We start from the raw sequence: 27,839 nt of genomic DNA, 5'->3' as shown, positions 1-27,839 counted from the left end.
TGAGGTAAGCATCAGATGCTCTCCGATCCTCTGCGGGCCGGAGTCATCGTGGTATGGTGTTCTTTTCTTTGTTTTGTAGGAACCATTGTCCGGTCCGGTTGTGCGAAAATTTGCATCAACATAAGCATATGTATTTGAGTTGGCTAGAGGATTGAAATAACATGAAAATTGGAATCTGATTTCTGTTTGTGGAATGGGATTCAATAAAATGACAGAATTTGATTCTCCGCCGGCCAGGTGGTGTAAAGGGGAATCCTTCTGTCTTTGGAGTATGAATAGGGATATCTTTCGACTTGCAATAATATAAACACAAACTTAATTGGTTGCAGTACGTCCACAGCACGCACGTCTTCTACTTTCTCAAGCCGTTTATACTCTCGATCTCCTCTATACCTCATAAGCTTAACTCCATTGTGGAAAATTTAAGGTGAGTCCCAAACTTAACTTCTCTCGCAATGAGGCCGGGTACAATATTTAGCTCACAAACAGTTAATTTTCAAATGCAGCTATGTCAATGGATCAAGTAATTCATATTCCTGTGGAATCCAGTCAGAAAAACTCACATAATTTTTCTGATCAAGTTGAATGTGCAACTTCCAAGACTGACAGTAATTATGTTTTCTCCATCTTTCTTGTGCTGAAAATGTAGTATATATGTTTAGTTAGTTTACACTATGATTTGAGTAAGGTTAGCCATTAACCTTTGTTTAAGCCATATCATTAATATGGTTTGAGATGAGTTTTCATATATCGATCTGTACACAGTAATTGTAAATAGAAAATGTAAAAAAACGTAAAATTATTTTTTCTGTAGACATATATATATATAGTTAACACAAATGGGCTTCATCATGGCCGTGTTCGTGTTCCTAGTGTTAACTGGAGGGTATATATTTGTTAATTTTTAATTTCCTAGACAGACTGCATCCTGATTAATTAGCTTTTTGCTTCTTCTATGGGGAAGGCTGGCTAGCTAGGAGTAATAGTCTAAAACAGAAGAAAGAAAAACAAAAACAATTAGAAACTTTTTTGTAAGACAAAGAAAAATTTGGAAAAGAGAACATGTACAATAAGGGAAGAAAGAAAGGCATTGAGTCGCACATACAGTCCAAAGAGAAGGAGAATTTGGTAGAGTTTCACTATTAATTAGAAAGAAGAGACAAAATCTCACAATTGTTCCACAAGCTCCAATCCAAACAAAACAACCAAATATCCAAACCAAAAAGGTCAAAAGGATGCCAATCCGAAAATACCATCCACGTCTCTACCGTCATCCCAGATGCGCCACTCTCCAGTACTGAACCACCGCATCTGTGGCCTATTGGACTTCTCTCCACCAGCCATCGCCAAAAAGCACCGTACATACCGAGCATCCCTAACAGTTCCGTCTCTTCAGATCTCCCCACCGCCGCCACGGTTCATCCAGCGCCACCTGATTGTGTGACTCAATTTCTTTCTTTCATCCCTAGCTTATTCAGTTCTTTTTTTTTTTCCCCCCAAATTCTCATTTGTCCTACTTCATTTATGAATACAATATATATATTTCCATACTCAGGGAAAACAAGAGAGGACTGCCAGACCTTGTACCTGGCTGCACTAAATTGTATGTGGGAAATTGCTAAGAGAATCGTCAGTGAAGATCGAGACATGCTTTACGCCAAGTTGACAAAATCAGCAGATACAGTTATTCACATAGCGGTTACCGCAAAATGCACAAATTTTGTGAAAGATTTGCTAGATTTTATGACTGTGGAAGAGGCAGCTATACTAAACGACAATAATGACACAGGCCTTTGTATTGCTGCTGTATCTGGAATGATGGAAATTGCAGAGTTATTCGTAGCAAAGAATAGTGAACTAACAATGATCCGTGGTACAAGGGGATTGACACCACTTGGCATGGCGGCTGAAGCTGGACAGGAGAAAATGGCACAATATCTTTACCACAAAACTGATTTTTCCCGCCTAAATCGCAATGAAAGGATTAGGCTCTTTTTTCTTTTCCTTTCCAGCAATCTCTATGGTATGACTACATTAACTTAATTAATTTCCCTTCACAAAAATATGCATGCTGATCTACAATAAAATAATTTCTGACGACGTGTGGTGTCCATCCATAGATTTAGCATCGAAAATATTGGATGGAGATCCAACAATGGCTTGTGAACGGGATGAGGATCATAAAACAGCCTTACATGTGTTGGCTCAAAAGGAAGACATGAGTAGCAGATCAGACGGGCTAAAGATCGTGGAAAGATGCACAAGCTCATGTATGTTTTTCTAAACCCGGAGCAAATCTCACGGTATATATATATTATACATATATATTTTTTTTGATTCAATATATATTATGTTTTAGTATTGAGTACTAATACCGTATACCATGATCTGTATACGGTATAGCAAATTAGGAAAATATATACCACAATATCTGTTGGGATCATGCATATAAGAGCATATGCAGCAAAAAAGATCAAAATTAAGAAAGTTTTTTGTTCAAGATAAACAAGGTTAGATTAAAACAAATACACAAGTTTATGATACTTACAACTGAATTCGGCCTCTCCTACGCATTTAGGGCTATATAACACTGACGGAAATTCTTTTTGCATATTGAATGATGAAGAACACGTTCTTGATGTTCTTGTTGTTCTTGATTCAACCTTCAGATCTTCTCTATGATGGCAGAATATGACTGAGTGTGAACTCACAAATTAAACTATTATCAGAGAATAGCTTGAAGCATAAACTTGAGAAAAATAAATATTCTCTATTGAATATTTCTCATAACTCTTTTGCACCCAATTGTGCATTTCATAAAACTGTTTATGAAACTTGAGTCTTGTAGTTTATCAAAATTTATTGGTTGTTTTATTTATGCTTTACTATGGTCCTCTATTTGTATAGTTGGGACAAGAGCCTACTAGAGTTTTAGTAGAACTAGGATTAATAATCCTAGTACTACATGGTGCACAACCAAGGGGAGAAAATTACTCCCTTTGCCACTGCATCACAAAGCCATGAGGAGAAATTAGTCTACCCATGCGCCTAGGGCTAGGGTACTAACTCTAGCCCACTTCTCCTTACTATAGGGTATGGGCTTGAGTTTTATCGTTAAGGCCCAATGTTTATTTAACTCTACTTAAATCGTTAGAAATAAAATTCCTAAGCCCAAAAATCTCTAAATAATAAGCCACATAAGAATTAAATTCCTTGGCCCGTGTTTTATTAGAGAAAACAACTCAAATAAATAAATGCATAACTCAGGGCCAAAAGAAATAGTCAATATACATCATCTCTGTGACGTCCTACATCACCTAGGTATGAGAATCAGTATATACTTATATGTATATTCACATCTTTCTTGACACAAAGTGTTTTAAAGCCGTGATGGCCATGAACCTATCAGAACTCTGTAGATAAGCGTGTTTTCGCAAGAGTAGTACTGAGATGGGTGACTTCCTAAAAAGTCTGGCTCGGGAGAGCTAAAAGGGAACAATATTGTGTCGTTGCGAGTGGATTATTACAATATCAAAGATAGACCTAAAGGAAAAAATAGAATTAACTTCAATAGGCCTGTGACACCTTTCACACGATACTATTAATCACAATTGATTCCACTAAACAAATATGACTGAACTCTAATATATATTTTCGTACTTATTTATTTATTACATGGTTGCCCTCTATGGAATCTTTCTGTAGTTAAACTAAAGTCTATACACTTTTACTTTGTTCACTACTTCTTTCCTCGATAACCTGCTTTAATTACATGATTATCCATTTTGTACCCTGCGAGATTTCATCTCATCTTGTACATATAAGTTTCAGTAAATCCCACTGAAACACTCAAGCTCGAGCTTTAGAATAATCATTCATAATAAATCTACATCAAGGGGAATATTCGTTATTACTTTGTTCAATTCTTGTCAAAAAATTTGGATTCATTCTTGAAGAGTGTGTTCCCACAGTCCTACATGTGATCACCCAATGCACATGAATATTGACTCTTGAATATTTTACTTATAAATAAATGCATCAAAGGGACTTACACTTTACATCTTAATTGACAATCTTCTCAAGATTTAGAGTAATTATTATGAGCCGTCCTGCGCGTGCATCGTTCTTTATTACAGTGTTAAAAGAATAATGACTCACGTATTCCGTTCAGTGCATGTCATTACCATGCTCTTATACCAACATATCAACCCCATACCCTACTTGCTTCTCTTAATCAAGACAGATCGTTAAGGTTGACATATTATGGTCTAGGTGAATTTTTCAGTTTCATTATTTTACGACTACAAACAATCTTTTATAAGTCACGAGGGCCTACTACTATAATCTTCTGTATGATATAATACATTTACTCACATCATAGTCCAGTATAATATAACTTAAGGACCTTACATATATATATATAATATGAAAATATTCAAAGGTATATATACATATAAAACATTAGTGTCTATGCCCCATATTCGATCTTAAACAAAAATAGAAAAGCATCGTCAAGACAATTCGAATTTTGGATACGAGTCTCAACAACATAAACTCCGTATGAAAAATATAATCTCGATCATGACAAACCATTGTAGTCCACAAAAATAAACACCGTAGTGAGATCCCCACTCTGAATATGACAACTCCCAGTTGTCGTAGCACCAAAAATGCCCCATAGAGAAAACCCCCAATTATTCTTGAACAAAACCTTCTTGACCAAAAAACAAAATACCCTTTTTTCCTTCTCATTCTCTGCACCTCAGCCTATAGCACTACTCTCTAATTTCTCTAAGCCGCCACACTCTCACTTTGTGGTTCTCGCTCTGAGTTTAGTCTTTTGTGCCTTATTTTTATAGTTCGGCATTGCTTGTTAACAAAACTAAGATTCCCTGTTTTTGGCTTGTTGAAAGAAACAAAGTCCTACTTTGGTAGGCTTCTATTAACAGTGCGACCCTTCATGTTTAGTTAAAGGGATTTGATTCTTGTACAACACCAATACAACAACTGTACAACAACCCCTCACATGAGGGTGGGCCCCAGTATGTTGGACCCACCTTCATGTAAGGGATTGTTGTACAGTTGTTGTATTGGTGTTGTAAATCTAACATTTTCCTTAGTTAAATACTGAGTAGGTTGGACCCACACGTGGAGACTATAATAACTCATCAATTACCAGTCCAAGCCAGCCAGTCCAACATAAAGCTAAAGCTTCTCTCGGGTACTAACCTTCATCATCATTTCAACTGGATTCTTCTCAGTGTGAATATTGTTCAACTGCATCAACTGATCCTCTACTTCCTGTCATACCCAGTGATATCTCGGATAAACAGGGTCCTACTTGGGTAGGCTTTATTAAAAGCGCGACACTTTATTTTTAATTAGTTAAAAACTGAGCGGGCACTCATCAGTTAGAATCCATGCCTGCCAGTCTAGAGCAAAGCTCAAGCTCAAGCTCGTCTCTGGTACTAACCTTCATCATCATATCGATCAGTTGGATTTTTCTTAGTGTGAATCTTTTTTTTTTTTTTTGATGAATAAGAAGATCTATTATAGACAAAAGAATGAGTCTGTACAACCAAAGAAAGCCAACCAAACACTACAAGACGTTACAGACAGAGAACTTCTCTGAAAAAACACCCAAAACACTTAAACCATCAGACACAAACCACAACAGCAAACAAAAGTGTTAGTGTACACACATCATCTGAGCTTCATATGGAAAGACTTCCCCATGCATCACCTCCCAACAAGGCAAGTCTTACCTGTGCAGCCTCCCATGAACCCGCACATCATTCCATCACAGCAGCAAAAATGTCAACCTTGCATCACGCTCATCACAGCTGTCTACACCCTACAAGAAAGGAAAGCATCACAGCAGCACAAGGAAAGTAGTGCTGCTGTGATCCCAAATCTGCGTGCAACATAAATAGAAAATATTCAATCCCTGTAATCAAGCAATTCCCTGCAATCATGCAATCCCATTTCTGTATTACTGCAGCTGTATTCGCTAGTTATAGTATATGCAACTCTGTATAAATACCTATGTATCATCACTAACATCATTGAGAAATATCATACAATTTCCTTCTAAACTCAAACTGTTTCATGGTGTCAGAGCCTTCATAGGCCAACGCCTTTCCTATCTCAATTATTCTCCTTCTCAATTTCTCCAAATGGCTTCCTCATCTGCAACCCCTGCTGCTACCCCTGCTTTCACTCTCCCAAACCTCACTCACTTCTCATCTATCAAACTTGAGGGTCCGAATTATCTCCCTTGGACTACTCAGCTTGCGCCTATTCTGAAAACACATGATCTCATGGGCATTGTGGATGGTTCTGAACCCTGCCCACCCAAATTCCTGCCTGGTGAAGATGGCAAGGAGATGCTGAATGCTGCCTATTCTGTTTGGCAAAAGAAAGATCAATATGTTCTGAGTTGGATCAATGTCCATCTCAGTGAATCTGTTCTCTCCACTATTTATGGACTCCAAACTTCTCAACAAGTTTGGACTTCCTTGGCAACAAAATTTGCTTCCTCTACCCGGTCCCATGTCTCCCATTTGAAACGGCAACTTCAGACACTCAAGCAAGCCTCCAAAACTTGTTCTGAGTACCTGAAGACTGCTCAATCTTGGTCCAATCAACTTGCTGCATTGGCAAACCCATTGATGATGAGGACCTCATCTCCTACATCATCAGTGGCCTTAATCCCTCCTTCAACGCCTTTGTCATAGTCTTCTCCATGACCTCCAAAGACAAGGCACCTTCATTTACTGAATTTCAAGATGAATTACTCTCCCATGAGATGCTGCTTAATCAACAACAAGAAGTCTCCTCGGATGGCAGCACCTTTGCTCTTGTTATGCAGAAGCAAAATCGGCCTTTCAAATTAGGCCCTCCAAACTACCACAACAGGAAAGCAAAGAACATACCCTTCAACAGATTTTCACCAAGGCCTGGACCTCCCAAGCCCTTCAACAATTCTGGTGGACACCAAGCTCCTCCACTGCTGCCGACACCTCCTCAGCTTGGGCTCTCTTTCAACAACCCTAATCGACGCCCTTGCCAGATTTGTGGCAAAACCAGCCACCAAGCTCTAGATTGCTTCCACCGGATGGATTACTCCTTCCAAGGAAGACACCCTCCATCTCAGTTGACAGCAATGGTGGCACACATCAACTCTGAACTTGAAAATCAGCAATGGCTTGCCGACAGTGGGGCCAATGCCCACATTACAAATGAGTTGGAAAATCTCTCACTTCAGCAACCATTCAAAGGCAATGACTCGGTGGCTGTTGGCAATGGAGCTAGCCTGCAAATTGAGAATACTGGTTCCACTTTTCTCAACTCTCAAAACTATCATTTTCACCTTAAAAATGTTCTGCATTGTCCCCATGCAGCCACTAAACTCTTGTCAATCCAAAAGTTTTGTCAAGATAATCATTGTTATTTTATTCTCACTTCATCTCATTACTTTGTGAAGGACATTTGGACGCATGCAACACTGCTGGAAGGAAGGAGTGAACATGGCTTATACCCTTTACGGTTTCGAGGCTCTTCTTTCACAAGCACCAATAAGACTTTTCCTACCTTCACAGCCCTACTTGGCTTCAGAAGCACACCTGATGTATGGCACTCTAGGCTAGGCCATTCTTCTATTTCTACTGTCAATCATGTAATAAAGGCACATCATCCGCCTCTTTCATCAAATAAAATCAATAAGATTTCTTTTTGTGATTTCTGTCAACTTGGCAAAAGTAAACAACTCATTTTCTCTCCTTCTTCTCGAATAAGCACTAAACCCTTGGAACTCATACACACTGACATTTGGACCTCCCCTACCCCTTCCATGAGTGGCTACAAATACTATATAATCTTCATAGATGAATTCTCTCGGTTTTCTTGGCTTTACCCCTTTCACTATAAATCTGATGCCTATGACACCTTTATCAAATTTAAGCTTCTAACAGAAAATCAACTCTCCTCTCCCATTAAACAACTACAAACTGATGGTGGTGGAGAGTTCAATTCCACCCGATTTCAAACCCTTCTCACACAAAATGGCATTCTTCATCTCAAAACCTGTCCCCATACCTCCCAGCAGAATGGAATAGCTGAAAGAAAACTAAGGCATGTTCTTGAAACTGGTCTTACCTTGCTAGCACACTCGGGTCTCTCTAATAAGTTCTGGGTTGATGCCTTTCTCACCTCCATCTATGTCATCAATCGGTTGCCCACACCTGTCCTTAACAACTCCTCACCCTTTGAACAACTCTATCACAGAAGTCCAGACTACTCCCTCCTCAAAGTCTTTGGCTGCAAGTGCTTCCCTTTGCTTCGTCCTTACACTTCTCACAAACTAGATTTCAGGTCCAAACCCTGCATCTTCCTTGGCTACTCCTACAAAGGATACCGATGCTTCGATCCTCTTACTCAAAAAGTTTACCCCTCAAGGCATGTGGTATTTAATGAAACCTCATTTCCAGCAAAGGAAACAGCCAATTCACACCTTTCTGCCACAGGTACTGCTGTTCCTGATGTTCCTTCTCTGCTGTCTGTAAGTCTTTCTCCTCCTGATTTCTCTCCCTCTATCACTTTACCCACTGTTCCACACACCTCTCATTCTGCAATTCTTGCAGTAACACCAACCTCACCTTCTCCCCCCATTGTCAACCCTGCTGTCCCACCTCCCTTACTACCTTCTGCCGCACCACCAACCTCACCATCCCTACCCACCCCTGCTCCTACCACTGAGCCACTTAGCAGCCCTATCCCTTATCCTCCTATAGCACCTCTATCCCCTGCCCTTCTTTCTCCCATCAACTCTGCCCCTGCCTCTCCTGCTCTCTCCCTCTCTAACCCCTTACCCGAATTATCCCCTTCCCCTTTAAACCATACACTTGAAGCTTCATCCTCACCTCCTACCTCTCCTTTACCTCTCCCTACCTTTCCCACCAACCTGCCCTTGGTTCCATCTCATCATATGCTCACTCGGTCACAAACAGGGTCTACCAAACCCAAAACCTATCCTGATTACAAAATGTTTTATACCTCCAAACATTTTCCAGCTTCTTTGCCTGCAGCTTCCACTGAGACTGAGCCTTCCTGCTACTCTAAAGCAGCCTCCAATGCTCGATGGAGGGCTGCTATGTCCCAGGAATTTGAGGCCTTAACTGCCAATGGTACCTGGACATTGTGTCCAAGACCTCTTCATCAGAAAGTTATTAGAAACAAGTGGGTCTACCGCATTAAGCACAAACTGGATGGCAGTATAGAGAGGTTCAAGGCTCGGTTGGTAGCCAAAGGGTTTGAGCAGCAAACCGGTGTTGATTATACTGAAACCTTCAGTCCAGTCATTAAAGCCTCTACCATCCGAATTGTTCTAGCCTTGGCGGTTCACTTTAATTGGACCATTCGGCAATTGGATGTCTCCAATGCCTTCTTACATCGTTCTCTAATGGAGGAGGTGTACATGGAGCAACCTCAGGGATTCATTGACCCCATCCAACTAGACCATGTCTACCGCCTTCACAAGTCCATCTATGGACTCAAACAAGCTCCCCGGGCTTGGTTTACTTGTCTCTCATCCACCCTGTTGGAACTTGGTTTTGTGGCCTCCTTGGTCGACTCCTCTTTTTTCATTTTCATCTTGCATAATGTTAAAATCTATCTCTTAATCTATGTGGATGACATTATTGTCACAGGAACTCACAAGGAAGCTATTACCTCACTAATTTCTGCATTGTAGCTCAAATTTCCAGTAAAAGATCTTGGCCCTCTCAGCTTCTTCCTTGGCATTGAAGCACACCGGTCTCAAGATGCCTTTCACCTCAGTCAGACCAAGTACATCACTGACCTGCTGCACCGTACCCGCATGCTTGGTGCTAAACCAGCAGCCTCTCCCTGTTCCTCCGGTTCCAAACTATCAAAGTTTGATGGTACTCAGCTCTCAGATCCCACTAAATACCGGCAGGTGGTTGGTGCCCTCCTGTACTGCACCCTCTCACGTCCTAAGCTTGCTTTATCTGTCAATCAATTGTGCCAGCACATGCACAACCCTTCTTCAACCCACTGGTCTACTGCCAAGAGGGTCCTCCGGTATCTCAAGAACTCCATTGACCATGGCTTACTCTTCACCAAAGGTCCTCTTCACTTACAAGCCTTCTGCGACTCGGACTGGGTTGGTAGTCCGGATGATCACTGCTCCACTTCTGGATTTGGGGTGTTTCTTGGTCCTTGTCTCGTCTCCTGGAGTGCCAAGAAACAGGCCGTGGTTTCTCGCTCCAGCACTGAAGCCGAATACAGAGCTCTAGCCCTTGCCACTGCTGAGCTCTTTTGGTTGCGGATGCTCTTCAAGGAGCTTAGCATTCGACTGCATCAAGCTCCCACATTATGGTGTGACAATGTCAACGCACTGGCCCTTGCTTCTAATCCAGTTTATCATGCCCGCACCAAACACATCGAGGTGGACTATCACTTTATCCGAGAGAAGGTTGTTAATGGCGACATTCTTCTCAAATTCATCTCCACTCTTGATCAGACTGCTGACATCTTCACCAAAGGATTGTCCTCAGCTCGGTTTACTGAACTCAAGTCCAAGCTCATGGTCACTGCCCTTCCCATTCGCTTGCAGGGGGATGTTAGTGTACACACATCATCCGAGCTTCATATGGAAAGACTTCCCCATGCAGCACCTCCCAACAAGGCAAGTCTTACCTGTGCAGCCTCCCATGAACCCGCACATCATTCCATCACAGCAGCAAAAATGTCAACCTTGCATCACGCTCATCACAGCTGTCTACACCCTACAAGAAAAGAAAGCATCATAGCAGCACAAGGAAAGTAGTGCTGCTGTGATCCCAAATCTGCGAGCAACATAAATAGAAAATATTCAATCCCTGTAATCAAGCAATTCCCTGCAATCATGCAATCACATTTCTGTATTACTGTAGCTGTATTCGCTAGTCATAGTATAGGCAACTCTGTATAAATACCTATGTATCATCCCTAACATCATTGAGAAATATCATACAATTTCCTTCTAAACTCAAATTGTTTCAAAGGACTAAGCTAGAACATGTACATCAATATTCCAGCTATGACAAAGCCTAATATTCTCCACATTCTGCTGAAACTTCCCTCTTTCCCCAGAAATCCGATACCGAATCTCCCAAAAGATATTCTTCAAAATCTACTCTTCAGTTTTAGGCTGGCCCCCAAACTTTATCTCATTTCTCTCCTTCCAAATACCATAAACCGTAGAACTAAGAACTAGACGACAGATAGTCCCTAACATAGACTTATCCTTCCAAGCAATACAGCCTTTTGTAAACATATTATCCCAACTAGTAGAGGGATTCAAAATATTACACCTTTGCATGCAAGTCTTCCAGATTCTGGAGCTAAAACCACATGAGAAGAATAAGTGGTCCCTGCTTTCAATGCTTCCATGGCAGAAAACACATTTAGCATCTCCCTTGAAACCCCAGGCCATCATTCGATCACTAGTGGCAATTAGTCTGTTATGCATTGCTAACCAAAGTATAAAAGCTTGTTTTGGAATAGCATATTTATGCCAAACAAGAGGCCACCAGATCACAGTGTTCTTTTTCCTCAAGTGATTCCAAGTGTCTGCACTAGAATAGGTACCAGATTTGGCAATGATCCACACCGGTCTATCCATAATACCAATAGGAATCTTAGGCAGCCTACTTTGGATGACAAACAGATCCTCCGAATGAGCAGGCCTCCAACACCACAAGCCCTCCTACAAAACAGAATCAAGTTTTGCCTTCAACCGACTATAGGAATCATAAACAACTCTATAGCCAAATCGATCAAACAAGACACTCAAAGGATGCCAATTGTCTAACCACAAATGAATCCAGCTACCAGTACCAACATCAAATCTGAGAAAAGAACGAGCTAGAGTTCAAAGTTTCAATAACTTCCTCCAACACCAAGAGCTGTTCTGGGGAATACTCACATTCCAAAATACTCTTGAACCCATGTAACCCATATAGAGCCCGATTGGGCAAACAGATCCCAGATGTGCCTCTGCATAGAAGAAACATTCCAATTCACCAAATCCTTCTACCCCAAACAGCCTTTTTTCTTGGGAAAACATATATCAGACCAAGCCATCTTTGCCTTCGCAGTATTCCCATCTCAGCCATTCAACAAGAACAGATTAAACTTCTGGTATCTCACCATGTCCAACTTTTTTTTACAAGGCCTTTTTGTCTTTAGGAATTGCTCTATCAAATCAAAAGTTTCATTCTTCTGTAAAGAATTCATCTCTTCTTGTCCTTATGAGACTATACTTCCTGAAAGATAATGGTTCCTCGTTATCAATAAGCAAAATATAATCACAGTGGCAGTATTAGGTTAATGGACGATGTTCCTTGGTAGACATCCTAACCTGAGAATATGGTGGAGTAGAATATCTTCTCTGCTTAACACACTCTATGTTTGTTGCATCACCTTCGTCAACAACTGCTGGCTTATCACATTGGTTTTCAACAACTTCCTCTTCCACGTGAGTGGCACTATGTAATGCCCCCAACAATTAAGTAACCCATTGTTAACTCGGCACGCCTCCCAAGTACTCATTTACAACGTAAATAAGTCACAAGGGGTCTAACTAACTAGTTAACTTCGTATAAATAAGACAATGGAAATATTTGTAACTTAATACAAGATAGCATATCTGAAAAAGTCCATTAACACTATTTACCCAGAGCAAATACTAAATGTCTCTTGAGTGAAATAACTTAATTCAGAACGAAAGCGTTACAATTCCCAAAATATCAATACATCATCAATCTGTAAAGAAACTCCAAACATAATAAATAATTCTGATCATCTCGCTATGCGTATCACCATTGCTATCCCATCAGCCATGCAACCACTTAGAGTCTAGTTCCTCAAAGAGAATCCTGACTATGTTCTTCACAAGTACATATCATCTCACAGGATTTGCCATCTAGCTGCTGACTATCTGTGAAACACAAATCTGTTCCACAGGTGGAAAGGAAAATCAAATGTAAGTCCATGACTTAGTGAGGTAAAATCACATGCAAGGCAAGTATCTATTTTGTAAACTCATAGTTTTTTAAAAATCTTTTGCGTATTAAAATGTAGTAGCTTGTAAGACAGTTGATATTGATAGGAAATATGCAATTGAATATATATATATATATATATATATATATATATATATATATATATAAGTACATAATAAATTCTAATCATACTGTCATAGTTCAAATCCATATAGTCTCTTCGGACCCTTACCCTTCCCGATAAGGTTTGCGCGTTCTCAAAAGAACTCCTACAACATCGGTGCCCCGATGTGCACAAACTATCAGTCATTATAAAACAGCCTAAACCGGTTCGATCCCGGGTGGCCCACACTGCTTACAATACCATATGATTAGGATCACCATGCATACATGGATGCGTTGGTCACTCAATTGGCCTCTTGGATCTAATGGACAAAATATAAAATAAATTGGACCAAAGGCATTGCCCATATAATAGTAGCCCATGACACAAGGTCATATAGATGATGCAGCTTATCTGATCTTTCTTTTACATGCATGCATGATAAAATACTTACACGAATTCATCATATCTCGTAAACCCAATAATCTCATATGCACAAAAGGAAGACTTCACATGTTCAAAAAGTATATTTCGTGCAAGTAAAATCCGTGCATGTTTTCTTTCATATAAACATAATATGCTAAAAAAGAATGTCAAAGAGATAACAATATCCATGTAAAATTCACTCACCTGAGTCATGGGAAAAGTCCTCACTAAGATGGTTCAATGCAAGAACTCTAGTGTTAAACAACTCTCTTAAACCAAAAACATTGACGTAAGAGCTAAGAATTGATAAAATAAGGTGTAGGAACAATCTGGGATCGATCTTTGGAGGGCTGGGATCGATCCTGCTGAGGGAGGATCGATCCTGTATGGGGAGGATCGATCATGCCAGGGGAGGATCAGCCAGGATCGATCCTAACAGCCTGGGATCGATTTTAGGTTGAGTAGGAGTGATCATGGGCTGGCAAAAATGCTTCTTGACACGTCCAGAATGTTAACGAACCCCAAAACAGCTCTACCAAACCCTACGATGATTCCTACGGTCTTCAAAAGTTCTAAGGGCTCAAAGCAAACAACATCTACGCTATAAAATGGTCAATGCAACCTCAACAACCTTTCTACGGTCTCTAAAACAACCAACCAATATTAACCAACGATCAAACATCCATGAAAGCACACTACACTACACTAACTCACCTATGGCGAAAAAGTAATCAAACGACAGAGAATGCAACAACTAATCGACATACTAACCTTGTGGGGCTTAGAAACTTTCAAATTGACGAAACAACGACTCTCTCTTCACCTGGCATTGTGAAAGCCTCTCAGTACCTTGAAATTTGTGCAATAATGTTTGGTGATGGTTAATGACAAAAATATAGACATTACGAAAGCACTAGGCATTCAGAAAACCCTAAAATTACAAAGGATCGTTCCTCTCCTGTGGAGGATCAATCCTCCAGATCAGAAACTGACCTGAAGGTCTTTCCGGGCCCATAAACTCAACCCTAACGTTCCAAACTTGATTTCAATTAACCTTATTTTCCAAAATACTCAATCTCTTGACAAGGTTTAGGACCAGAGTATTACACACTATCTAGAGATGAAAAGGCAATAGTAAGTTCAGGAACACCTTTAACGACACGTCTTGACTTCTCAGTTTTCTTAAAGTATGCAAAAGTATGATTCTTTTGAAAACTACATATATACTTTTGACTATCTTATTCTTTTTTTAATCCCATAGCTTTTGGCCAAGTTCTGCATCTCCATTGTAACACCCCGATCCCACAACGGGCAGATAAAGCATATATTTCTATATATAACATTTTCGTAAATATCTACCTTTAAGAATTCCCACAAGTTAAGCAGGGCATCTTTAATATTTTTTATGTTCTATATTCACTTGATAAAATTTTAGACATTTAAGCCTAGTACTTCAAAATCCATCAACAAATCACTACAATTCACCTTAACTATATCAGTCACTTCTTAATGATCGTACTATTAACATATCTCAAGTTAACAAAATATAAATTCAGTATTAATACATCATAATTAAACTACAAGGGTTTTTTCCAAATTAATGTTTCACCAAAAATACTACACAAGATAAGCAATCTCTGGTGAAACTCCAAAATTCTCAAACTGTCCCCGGTGTAGCTAATGTCAAGAGTCAATGGTATCTCTGAAAAAGTGTAATTAAAATATAATGAGAAACCTCAATAAGTAGAAATAATTAATCAAGTGAGTGACATCGAGCCTTTTACTAGTTGGAATTATGCACATAAGTTACATAACTTAATAGAACCATTACCTATATTTTCAAAATATGTTGTGAAATATTATTTTTTTTATAGCGTTCAATAACCATGAAAATGAATTGTACACATGAGTAACCATTCTTACTATGAGCAGTAAACTAATGCAATGATTCAAGTATATTAAAAACCATCTGCCAAATGTCATACACTCGTTGTCAAATGTTTTTCCCCCATCTGAGTGGGTTGTACGGTCCTCGTAATGGGACTGAGGCCTCTTCTCGGGCAAGAAGAAGCGACCCTCCTTGGAGTCTCTAGCCACGCCCGTATTGTGAGGGACTTACCCATGATTGATTGCCATGTTGCCTCCCCTCCAAAGCAAACATGGTTGCACGATCCTCAAATTTGGGATGCAAAGCTCGACGCCCTTTTGCAACACTAGCTTCGGTACCGAGCTTATAAATCTCATTATGCCACAAGGAGTTTTCAAATCTTAATCAAAGTGCTCATAGATAACTGCATCATCTAGAAAATTATACATAAGGTGCCAATTTCCACTTTCTGAAAACACAATGTCATATCTCATTATAAAATTTTCATCTGCCACATTGGTAACCCAATGCCTTTCCAGATCAATGAATACAATTTACATTTACAAAATTCCACATATAAATTCCACAATGGCACCACTAGATCAAATATAACATTATCCATCGTTAGTATCAAAATATAGCTAGACTCACTATTTGCATGATTTATTCAAAATTTCCATTTACTTTGAGAATCAATGACAATAAGACATGCACATGTATATACACCCAAATACGCTTTATTTTGAAAATCCTTACTTTTTGACATTATTTTCATAAAATTCTTGATTAATCGGTTCTACTTGCCTTATATCCTTGTACAACTACCACAAGAATTTGCCACGCCTTGGTCTATATATATTACTTGTTCCTAAAAACAACATAGTTAAATATCAATACCAAAAACGACAAAATACATATGCTTTAAACAATAAAATTCCTAAAAGTCAATTTTCCACTTTTATCTACTCTCTAAATCATTTATTATCTCACACCCAATCCAATTTTGTCATTTTTCCTCTATCTCCCTTTTTCATCTGGTGCACACACACATGATCAAATCTATCCCCTCTCATTTTAAATCCATCCTCTTTTATTTTTCCCTTGAATCATTCTTTTACTTTACTTTTCCACACTTATCTTCTCATTCCCTCATGTCAGTATCCATCTCTCCCCTTTAAATTTCTTTTCTTCCTAACCGAAATCTCACAACCCCCTTGATTCCACTTAGCCGAGACCCACATCAAAAGCATTCAAAACAGCACCCTAAAATCATCCCTTCTTCCTTTAAAATTTGGTCCTCTCCACAATTCTATCCAACAGTTTTTTTTTTTTTTTTTTTTTTTTTTTTTTTTTTTTTTTTTCATCTGAAAATCAAAGTTCAACTAGATTACCAATCAAAAACCCAAAATCTTTAAAGAGTGAAATACCCACAATCAGCTATACTCCCTACTGAAACTCCCAAAAGAGAACATCCAAAACATAAGCAACCAATATCTCCAATGCCCAACAAAATCCCGTTGGAAATCATCAAGTAAATTAAAGAATAGATCTTCACTTTGGAGATGGAGGCTTCTCCCTCAGCCGTTACTCTCTCTCTCCCTCTCAACTCCACCCTCTCTTTTCTTCCTTTTCTTTTCTTTCTTCCTCAAGTTTCTTACGTTTCCTTTGTTTTTCACTATTTTAGTTTGTATTTTTTTTTTAATTCTATTGTGGAAACTAGAAACACGCAAAAGGGGGTAGGGGTGTTTTGACGCTGGAAGTTTCCTGGTGGGGTGAGGTGAGTCATCCCCCTCACCAAGTGTCAGATCTTTCTTCTTCTTCTTCTTCTTCTTTTTTATTTTATTTTTAATTATTATTCAAAGTTATAAAAGAGAAACCCTTTTAAAATTGGATATTACATCCATAGCCACTGAATACGCAAGTAATGACTCTATCATCAATCTTCACCCATTGTTCCTCAGGCACATGTGCAAATTGTCCATAATTTCATGTCCATAATTTCTTTGGAATATCAAAACCCAAAGGAATTAATGGTAGCCAATTGATTAGGTAGTGTGTAGTATGAACAAATTCTCCTCAGAATGACTTAGGCAATACAACCATCCTTAAAATACTTTTGACCTTTTCCAAACTAGTGTGCTTAATTTTCTCTACGATATTGTTATGCTTGGAGAGTACTAGGAACCAATAGCGGAGCCAGAATTTGGGTTTAGAGAGGTCAAGATTAACAAATAAAGTTGAACAAAAATTGATTAAAAATATTAAAAAATGTAACTAACAAAATAAGTAAGCAATTCAATAAAATTTGATTATTGTTTAAAAAAAAGGGCAAACTTTTTGCTATATTAAACTTGTTGAAAGTTAAAGAGATTTGGATGACTCAAAGAACTTTCCCAAATCGTAAATCTTCGTGGACTGTGGTATATTGTTCAACTTGTTTCAAACTTTAGCAACTAGCAAATCTGACAAACTGAAATCACAAGTTCTAAAGTTTGCAATACAGTATCAACTATCTCAATGAGCAAGTTTTATTTATTTATTTTTTATTTTTTTATGAATAAGATTTTAACTAACAACTAAAACAAATTCAAATCAGTAAAAACATCTTACCAACCAGATACTACAAACAATACTAGAATAGCAAACCAACTACATAACAAACCCCACCCAAAAGAAAACAACAATACACTACTCTAAACAAGAAGCATCTTGACCTGACGTCATTTCGCAACACAGTAAAATACTGAAACTTAGGTTTTACGTAGGTCAGCGTCAAAATATTATATAAAATCCTCATTTTGGTCACTCACATTTTCTTAAGTTGGGACACACAACACGTGTCACGCAACAGGAAATAAAGTTTAGAAGTCAAGTTTTCGTTAGGGTCAACGTGAGCAAGAGTTTTCGTGACTTTGGTCAACTCAAGCTTTTGTTATTAAAACGGAGCATTTTGTGGAGGCACTAAAGTTTAATGCATCATTTTGGTCTTCTTCATCCTTAAGACATTATCATGTTATTAACCTAAAAATCTGAAAATTTAAAGCAGTGAAAACATAAAAAGATTGAATCTGGTCCTCCTAATCTTGGAAGACATTTGTGCGTATAATGTTGATGCCCCTTGATGAGTGGTTGAGGATGGGCAGCCAAGGTAGTAAGGAAATTTCTACCAGGGGTAAGAGAAATTTTTGAGGGTTGAGTGGAGGCATGTGCCCCCACTCACTGCCCCCGCCCTCAACCTCTTTCAAGAATTGTCTTCTCATGTCTAATGTTGTGCTCTAAGAAGTAATCTTTAAAATCATTAGACGTGTACTCACCTCTGTTATTAGTACGAAGACACTTCAAGGGCTTTATAGTTTTCTTTTCCCCATGGAATAAAAACTTCTTGAAGCACTGAAATGCCGGGTCTTTTGTTTTCAGAAAATACATCTACACCATTTGTGATGCATCATCAATAAAAGTGATAAAATATTTATGGCCACCTAAGGACTCCACTTCAATAGACTACATACATCAAAATAAACCAATTCTAACACAAGGATTTAGTGACGTATCATTGGAAAAGGAATAAGGAATTTCCTTGCCAAAGCTTGAATCCCTTTTCACTCATGTGAGGGAGCCGAAAAGTTTGGTGAGAAACTGTCTTTAGTTGCATTTACTGTATCACCACACATCTTTACTTGTTTCATGTAAAGGTTGTGTTTTACCTCTTGGAGCTTGAACCTCAAGCCTTTTGCAAGCTCTCTCTCTCTCTCTCTCTCTCTCTCCCTCAATTTCTCTCTCTCTCTCTGTGGCCTTGAAAGAGTGGAATGGGTTTTAGGGTTTATCATGGGGGTTTAAATAAGGCTCTACCTGCTTCTACTACATTTGGACTTATCCATTCACATGCATACTTTCACTGTTAGAGCGGTCATCGAGTCATTCATATGGTAGGGTTTTCATTTTATCCTATGTGGCGCCTTCCCCCGCATACGATTCAAATGGTCCCTTTCTCTTGTTCGAATGGTATAGTTTCCAATCCATCCTCGTGGCTTCTCGTGCATACCGTTTGAATGGTCTCTCTCCCGTTCAAATGGTAGGGTTTTTAATCCATCCCACACGAGTTCTTGCACACGTCGTCCGAATGGTCCATCTCTATTGTTTGAATGGTATTGGACCAGATTTTACCAAGTTTTTACTCTGTTTTTCTCCATTTTTGGGCTCATGCCAAATTCTCACCCTAAGTATTGTCTCTTCTTTATCTCTTAACCCTTTATTAAAGCGTTATTAATCTTAGTTTTGAACAGGGTATTATAGCGTAAGTCCATTTGTTGACTGAAACTGGCATTTAGATCATAGAACATCAGATTTGATCAGGCAATCAAAAATTTTGATTTTGATCAGAATCCTCTTCAACCAAGTGTATATAAGAGGTGCTATGATTTGTTACATTCCTTGTGTTGTATGTTTATCCTACTCACTGGGAATGATGTGGGAGCTTTTTCTGCAATCAAAATTTAATTGTTGAACCAATTTGATGTGAAGGACTGGGGTGAAACGAGATACATCCTATGGATAAAGCTATAGGGTGATCAAAGAAATAAGACATTAGGTTTATCCCATGTTGCTTATATAGGTAAAATTATGATCAAGTTTAGCATGCAAGATTCTGAAAAGTGATTACTTCCATTCAAGAATGGAGTCCCTCTTTCTATGGAGTCGTATACCTCAAGAGTAAGAGTACATGAAGGAGGTTTCTTATGCTTCGGTAGTAGGGAGCTTCGTGTATGCCATGCTATATACTAGGCCAAATATCTATTTTGAAGTAAGTATGATCAACAAATATCACTTAAATCTAGGACTGCTTCACTAGGTAATGGTAAAGCATTTATTCAGGCATCTTATAAGAACGGGAGATTATGTGCTTGTCAATCATTGTAAGAATTGGACTTCTACTGGTTAAATAGAATTAGATTTTCACCGTGATTGTGATTCTAGAAGGTCCACTTCTATATATGTGTTGACCATGAGTGGTGGAGCCCTTAGTTGAAGGAGTGTGCATCAATCTTGTATCGTTCACTCTACCATGGAAGCCAAGTATGTTTCTGCTTGTCGACCAACAAAATTAGTATGTTTGGCTCAATAAATTCTTTTTGGATCTTTGTGTTGTGAGATTGGAGTAGTCTTCGATTACATTGTTCTTGGGAAACAATGGAGCGATTGCACAATCATGGAACCAACAAAACCACAAGAGAGCAAAACACATCGAGCGTAAGTATCATCACATCAAAGATATAGTGGTACACAAAGAGGTGGTCATAGCAAAGATTGCATCCGCAAAAAACTTGGCTGATCCATTTACCAAGACCTTAGCATAGAAGATTTTTGAATCTCATTTAAAGGGAATGAGGGTTAGATATATGTGAAATTCACTTTGAGGGCAAGTGGTTAATTGTTAAGGATAGTCTCCCAAAAACCAATTTATATGACATCATATAAGTGTTTTATTTTTTTTAGTATTAACTTAACATTTGGGCATTGCATATTCATTTGATGAATGTAGTCCTTAGGTTGCATTGTATATGATTTTTGGTGTATTAGTGAGATTAATACACAAAAGATCTAATCACAAGTTCCAAGTAACTTATAAATATTAGTTCGCAGTTTGTGATAAAATTGAGCATTTCATTTCATCTATAATGATCTGCCTTTTTATAGAAGTTGCGACTTTTGATCGATATGTTAGTGTACATATTTGGAATACAATGAACTTGACTATCGTGAGTTTTTAATCTATAAAATTCTATCAATTGAATAATTAAACTCACTATTGCTAATAACATTGACTCTTAATCCTAAAAAGACTGTGAACTCAAATGTGTAGCATAGGTTACTAATGTATCTTGGACTGAGATTTTGTATGATCAAAACCTTAATACGTTGGGTAATCACAATTAGCATTGTTTAAACACTAACCCTATCTTTGTTGAGACCACAAAATATTGATTGTGATAGATTTAATGAGAATTGATTATTATGAGTCTAACATCTGAGCATTTTAGTAAGGATTTACTAAAATAAAATCCTCTATAGAACTTGATGCGAAGACTATAAGAAAAATTAATAGATCAAATTGGGTGTTCAAGAAATCAAGAGGTAGAAGAAATAAACTGACAATAATTAAATTGACTTTATTTAATTTTTTTTTTTTTACGAATATTTTATGGAGAGGTCAAATGCAATATTTAGGATTTAGGAAGCTCTTGTATAGTTAAAAAAATCTTAAAGTATAATAGTAATTTAATAGTGAGAAAAAATATAATTAATGATAACCTTGGACTAGTTATGAGATAGTAGTAGTCTAAAGCCTGTTGGAGTTGGTTTTTATTTGTCTCTTAGGTCCATCTTCTATCTAAGGGGCATGAGCTAAGGTTTTTGGAGAAAGATTTTTTTTTTTTCACTCCTTCCATAGGCTTACACGTGCACCAAGAAGAAAGCAGATGAAGAATCTCTCTCTTTTGACCTCTGAATAGCCATTGAGGAGAAAAAATAAGGTGTATAAAGAGCACAAACTATTTTTGGTTTAGTGATTAAGCATCAAATGTATGCATTCTCTTCATTTTATTTATGTCTTTTTGATTAAAAATTTGAATTTTGAAAAGTTATGACTTGTGCAAAACTAGAAGCTTTAATCCTACTATTTTTGTTGTGCATGATCTACATGTGATGCATATGGCTTTCTATCACCCCCAACTTGTGATTTTTGGTTTAAGTGGTGGATAGTGGTGTTGGTGGCAAGATGTACGAGTTTCTATCTATGTTTTTGGTTATTTTTTAGCAAAAGTATAGCCAAGGATTTTCAGTAGAAACTAAATATCCAAAAGTATTTTTGGCATCATTTTTGGGGTTTCAACTAAATAATAGAAAGTTGGTAATTTTCCTTGAACATATTTTCAATGTCTAAAAATATTGTGTCAAAACAAGTGAAGGCAACATGAATGAATGCCTTATTTGGACAGAGGAATACATTGAAACTGAAACTTGGAACTAGTGGATGAATTGAAGGAATTTAAAGTTGTGAAAATGAAAGTACAGCGGTAGATTGAGGGAAAAAAGAGTAATTTATCCATTATTTATTTGTTTTTAATGCTTTCATTATGTGAAGAACGTTCTCAATTTCTCTTTGTTAAAGGTAACTTTTCTAGTGACTTAATTAAATCCTTCTTCTGGACTTCAAAGTCTTTTACAGGCAAGCTTCAATGCCAAGAGTGCCTCACGAATTACTTGAAAGCCTTTGGAAGCAAGTTCTGGAGCGACCAAATGCTGAGATTTTAAAACTAATAATGGAGCCTTCAGTAGTACTTTTTGATGCTGCAAAGTCGGGAAATGATGAGTTTTTAGCTGTGCTTCTTCGCAAGTATCCTGATCTACTATGGGAAGTTGATGACAATGGGAGAAGCGTATTTCATGTCGCTGTTGTGCATCGGCAAGAACATATATTTAATTTGATCTATAACATAGGAACCATGAAGGATTACATAGTGGGAAATGATGATAAGGATGGAAACAACATGTTGCACTTAGCTGGAATGTTGCCACATGTAGAAAGACTTGGAGCACCGCGTGCAAACCTTCAGATGCAACGAGAGCTATTGTGGTTTAAGGTATTCCTTTTAGAAATCATTTTTTATTTACAATGAAATGTTGGATCAGGGGCTTTTTTAATCATAGAGTATATATATATTTTTATTACAAGGCCATGTAAATTTATCCTATATTATTTTTCTAATGTTAATAAAATTATGTTGAACTTCTTATCCCTATCATTGTAGGAAGTGGAAAAGATTGTCAGACCTTCGCAAAGGTATATGAAAAATTCAAAGGGGAAGACACCTAGAGAAATATTCATCAAGACACATAAACGTTTACTGCAAGGTGGTAAAGAAGACATGAAGGAGACATCCAATTCATGTATGCTTGTAGCAACTCTCATTTCTACAGTGGTGTTCGCTGCAGCCCTCACTGTACCCGGTGTGAGCAGTAATATAACAAACACACCATTTTTTAGTAAAGAACAATGGTCTATGATTTTTATCCTTTCAAATGCTGTATCACTCTTCACTTCGGCAGCTTCAATAGTCTTGTTGCTCTCCCTTCTAACTTCAAGCTACACAGAAAGTGAGTTTGTCACGTCATTGCATGCAAGGTTGATGTTTGGGCTCACAGCACTCTTCTTCGCTATAACAACCATGGTCTTGGCCTTTATAGCTGCCATCTTTTTAATCTTTGACTACAAATTGGTTTGGGTTCCATATCTCCTTGCCTCACTAGCCAGTGCCCCAGTGATTTTGTTTCTGTTGTTACATTTTAATCTTTGGGCTGACTTGATTCGCTCCTATTATTGGTCTAAGTTTTTATTCCAGCGAAGCAAGCACATAATTTTCTAGTGAGAATTTTGAATTGTATATGAGTTATTTCAACACTGACTAGTGTGTTAATGATTCCGAATTACCATCATGTTACTTGTACTTAGCAATATGGATGGTTCACATACATTTGTTTCCTTTATATGTAATTAGACTTGTGTGAATTAGAAAACAAAAATACAAATAAAAGCATGAAAAATTTCTTTCAATTAGATTGTTCAACAGATGTTTATACGGTATAAATTTTGATGAGAGACTAAATATTATACCTAATGTCCACAAGCCTTAATATCAAAAGTTTTTACTTTTGACCCTTGATTTTGAAAATTAAGAATTATGATATAAAAAAAGTTTTTGCTCCTCAAATTACCCCTCGGATGCCATGTTAGTAATTATCAGTGACAACTATTAACATTGTCGCTAAGGGTGGTCACAGTTGCCCCATCGCTAATGACTCATCAGCGACAACTTTAATAGTCGTCACTAATAATTACACTCAACAAATACAATTGTACGTCGTCGCTGATAGCATTGAAGTCATCATTAAAAATACCTCTCATGAGACAACTTATCATCACTATTATCATGTTATCAGCAACGAACTTGGGACGTCTCTGATATGGATAATATTCACAACGAAACTTTTTAGTTGTCGCTGATGATATGGTCATCAATGACAACATCTATACATCAATGACAAACATTTTGAGTCATCACTAATGATATATGCATTAGCAATGATGCAAAATTGTCTTCGTTGAAGATAATCACATAAATGTTGTCGCTGATGGTAAATAATGTGTCTTTTTTTCTTTTTCTTTTTTGCCGATTACTGATTTAATTTTTTGGTATCAATTATCTAAATCACACTTATTAATCTTCATATGAAGTAATATTTTATTGGGGGTCAAGTTAAAGACTAATAAAGAGTAAATCTCTATTTATTTTCTACATTTATTTTCTAGTCTAATAAGGAATATATTTTCCAAGTTCAATAAGGAGCGTAGATCTCGAGGTTATGGAAGGGTCCTAGTATGGAAAGGTCATACTATGTAATCAAATAGAATCCTAGTCCTAGTCAAACTAGGTCTTCTATTCATCTATGTAATTATTCTTCTATTTAGGAAGAACCTATCAATAAACAAGTATGAGTTTTAGTATATAGTTTACTGTGTTTTTGGAGGTCAATTCTCCCTCAAAAAAGCCCTTAGAGATCACGGCTAGGGTTGGCAATTTTTTACACGACCCGTGAACTCGGCACGAACACGACATGAAAATACAGGGTTTAGGTTTGGGGTAATCAGGTTCGGGTCATAATCGGGTCAACCCGATTATGACACAATTAAAACCGTGTCTGGCGGGTCAACCCCGCTAACACAATTATAACCCATTTATTTAAATAAAAAATAAAAAATCGAAACAAACCCTAGCCGCATCACTTTTCTTTTCAATTTTCACTTTCACGCCTCCTTCAGTCCTTCTTTCACACTTCCTTCAATGAATCGACCTTCACACTTTCACTTCATGCCTTCTTCACTAGTGAGTCAGTGACCACGACCAGTTCACCTTCGGACCGAATCAATGCGATGGGCTTGGATGCGATGAAGTACATGTTTCGATTTCCCGATTGGCCTCAGTTCACCAGTTCATGGCCATGGCTTGGATGCAATGGGCATCACGTTCGTCTTCTTCAGACGAAGACGAAGACGATCCTTCTTCTTCTTCAGATGATTCGGATGAAGCTTCTTCAGTTCTTCTTCTTCAGAGTTCAGAGAATCAAAGGAAGTAAAAGGGTTACCCGGGTCATGTTTGAGTAACTCGGTTGGCAATTGGGTCGTATTTGGGTTTAAGGATTCAACTCGATTAATAATCGGGTCGGTTTTGTGTTGGACCAGATTGTGTAATCGGGTCAGTCGGGTTGACACGAACCCAACCCGCCAACCCGAATTGCCAAGCCTAATCACGGCCCTTCGAATTAGCCGATTTATCCTTTTCTGTGTTTGGTTCTTAATGGGTTTGCATCAAGTGGTATCAGAGCCAAAGTAGAGGTCTGGTTTCCCTCTAACAAAATCGTTCATACTTAAAAATAAAAATAAAAATAAATCGCCGTGCCTGTCTTGTGCAATCTTGGCTCTTGAGATTTTGGTTTCACTTTGGCTCTTGCAATTTGGGCTTTCTTTCAAAACCAAGCTAAGTGGAACCTATTGGTGACTTATGATTGTAAAAATTTACACTTGCGGCCTATGAACATTGAAGACAAACAACTACAAGCCTTTCTTGAATTTCTTTCCCAAAGAAATTCACAATTTTTTCAGGACTACAAGTTTTTCTTGAATTAAGTGTCCCACTTAGTTAGGAGTTGCATCAACATTGGGAGGTCCAAGAAAAAAACAATTGTTTACATGGATTTTTCTTTGACTCAACGTCCTGTCACAAGGCAATTTTTACACCATCAGCGACAAGAAGAGATGGACGAACGAATGTCCCTGTAGTACCACAAATATTAATTAGGATTAAGTGGGATATGAAGACATGTGGGACTTTTTGACTTTTTGTTTTGACCGAACGATCGATGCGATAGCCGAACAATCATTCACAAACAATCACTCTTTGTATCTCGAACGTTCGAATGATGTCGTGTACCATGTGTGAGAACGACTGAATCGTACACCTAACATTCACGTAACCCTCAATTGTACATGAAAGTTCGACCTTGAGATTGAACATTTGACAAGTAGCAGTACTGCAGAATCTGCTCATTCTTATCTTCAACGGTTTCCTCCCCTATAAATACCCCCACCCCTGTCATCTTTCAATCATTTATTCCCCTTTGAACTAGCTTTATCCTAAAGTGTGTGTGTGTGTGAGTGCTTTGGTGAAGGGAAGGCCTTTTTTTCTCTAAGAAGGTAATCCTCATAGCATAACTCATTTCTTTTATAGTTTTTATGCTGTCGGTTTATTTTTATGGCATAAACTCGTAGGATTAATCCTCCAGAAGTTTTATTGATCTTAAAATGTCTTGATTTAGCATTTTGATGTTATTGGACGTAGTGTTTCTTGTATGGGTGTTGTAGTGAAAATATCCATCTAAGTAATAGGCGAATAAATGTACGTTTTACTCGTAAGTACATAAGATGAAAACGATAATATAGAAAGTAAATACGAGATCACTCCCACGAGGATTGGTAAATTGTGTTTAAAGAGAATTTCCTAAGATTGATATTTTGAATATAATTGCAATGGAATCAAATAAAAAACATAATCGAAAACAATAAATAAAAGGGTAAAACAGTAGGGATCCGATATTCACTACTAATCATAGTCTTTTTAGGAAACGATACGCACAATGCTACAAACCATATTGTGATGCTTAATGTTTGCCTGCCACAAGGGCATGGGTGTATACTCCTAAAGCTATTGATCTCCCTAAGCAACGAGTTATGTATGGGTGTATACTCTAACTCTTTTCTTTCTCGAAGGAATTAACATCAGTGTATACTAAGTTGTTCTTCAAGAAAGCATAAAACTATGAAAATCGGCAAACACACTCAGGTTGGAACATGATATCTATTCCACTTGTCTTTATGTTGATTAATCCAAAGATCTGTGATAGGGTTCGTTCAATACTCTATTATGCCCAGGACTCTGTTATCCAAATTGACATACATAACAAATCTATACCACATGCATATGTTGATCAAACATAAACATGCGAGGAATTCAAGAAAACCAGAAATAATCAATTAAGAATCACAAATAGTTGTAGCAAGGCAAATCAAAATCTTAAAGATACATGATTAGGGCTTTATTCGAGCCCTAACAACAGTAATAACTACAACTAATTTGGACTAAAAATATATATAAAAATTAAATGACTTCTAATTTACTTTGTGTGTGTGCAACATACAACAAAATATTAAAAGTGCGGAATTTAAATGAGACAGATATTTTGTTGACGAAGTGAAAACTCAATT

General features: G+C 37.7%; 1 protein-coding gene and 1 pseudogene across 2 annotated transcripts; both read left to right on the top strand.

The window, feature by feature from the left end:
• Positions 1–27,839, top strand: part of LOC133869011 (uncharacterized) — a 91,690-nt pseudogene that overhangs the window by 33,992 nt on the left and 29,859 nt on the right.
• Positions 15–24,051, top strand: LOC133869751 (uncharacterized). Of its 2 annotated transcripts, XM_062306827.1 has the most exons (6): positions 15–427; positions 507–608; positions 1,556–2,023; positions 2,121–2,270; positions 22,679–23,103; positions 23,272–24,051. In XM_062306827.1, the coding sequence occupies exons 2-6, from the start codon at positions 509–511 to the stop codon at positions 23,884–23,886; spliced, it is 1,758 nt and encodes a 585-aa protein (XP_062162811.1). In that variant the 5' UTR covers positions 15–427; positions 507–508; the 3' UTR covers positions 23,887–24,051. The 2 variants fall into 2 exon arrangements, with proteins under 2 accessions (XP_062162811.1, XP_062162812.1); XM_062306828.1 differs by lacking the exon at positions 15–427 and having other exon boundaries at positions 467–608.

The sequence above is a fragment of the Alnus glutinosa genome, chromosome 5, assembly GCF_958979055.1.
Source record: "Alnus glutinosa chromosome 5, dhAlnGlut1.1, whole genome shotgun sequence".
NCBI classification, from domain to species: Eukaryota; Viridiplantae; Streptophyta; class Magnoliopsida; order Fagales; family Betulaceae; genus Alnus; species Alnus glutinosa.
Note: the sequence above shows the minus strand (reverse complement) of the source record. Positions and strands in the feature narration are given on the sequence as shown.

Bases quoted from the DNA above. Each gene is read 5' to 3' on its own strand.
- LOC133869751 (XM_062306827.1), top strand. From the start codon at position 509: ATGTCAATGGATCAAGTAATTCATATTCCTGTGGAATCCAGTCAGAAA. The intron at 609-1,555 runs GTAATTATGTTT...TTCCATACTCAG, and splicing joins TGCAACTTCCAAGACTGACA to GGAAAACAAGAGAGGACTGC. The intron at 23,104-23,271 runs GTATTCCTTTTA...CTATCATTGTAG, and splicing joins GAGAGCTATTGTGGTTTAAG to GAAGTGGAAAAGATTGTCAG.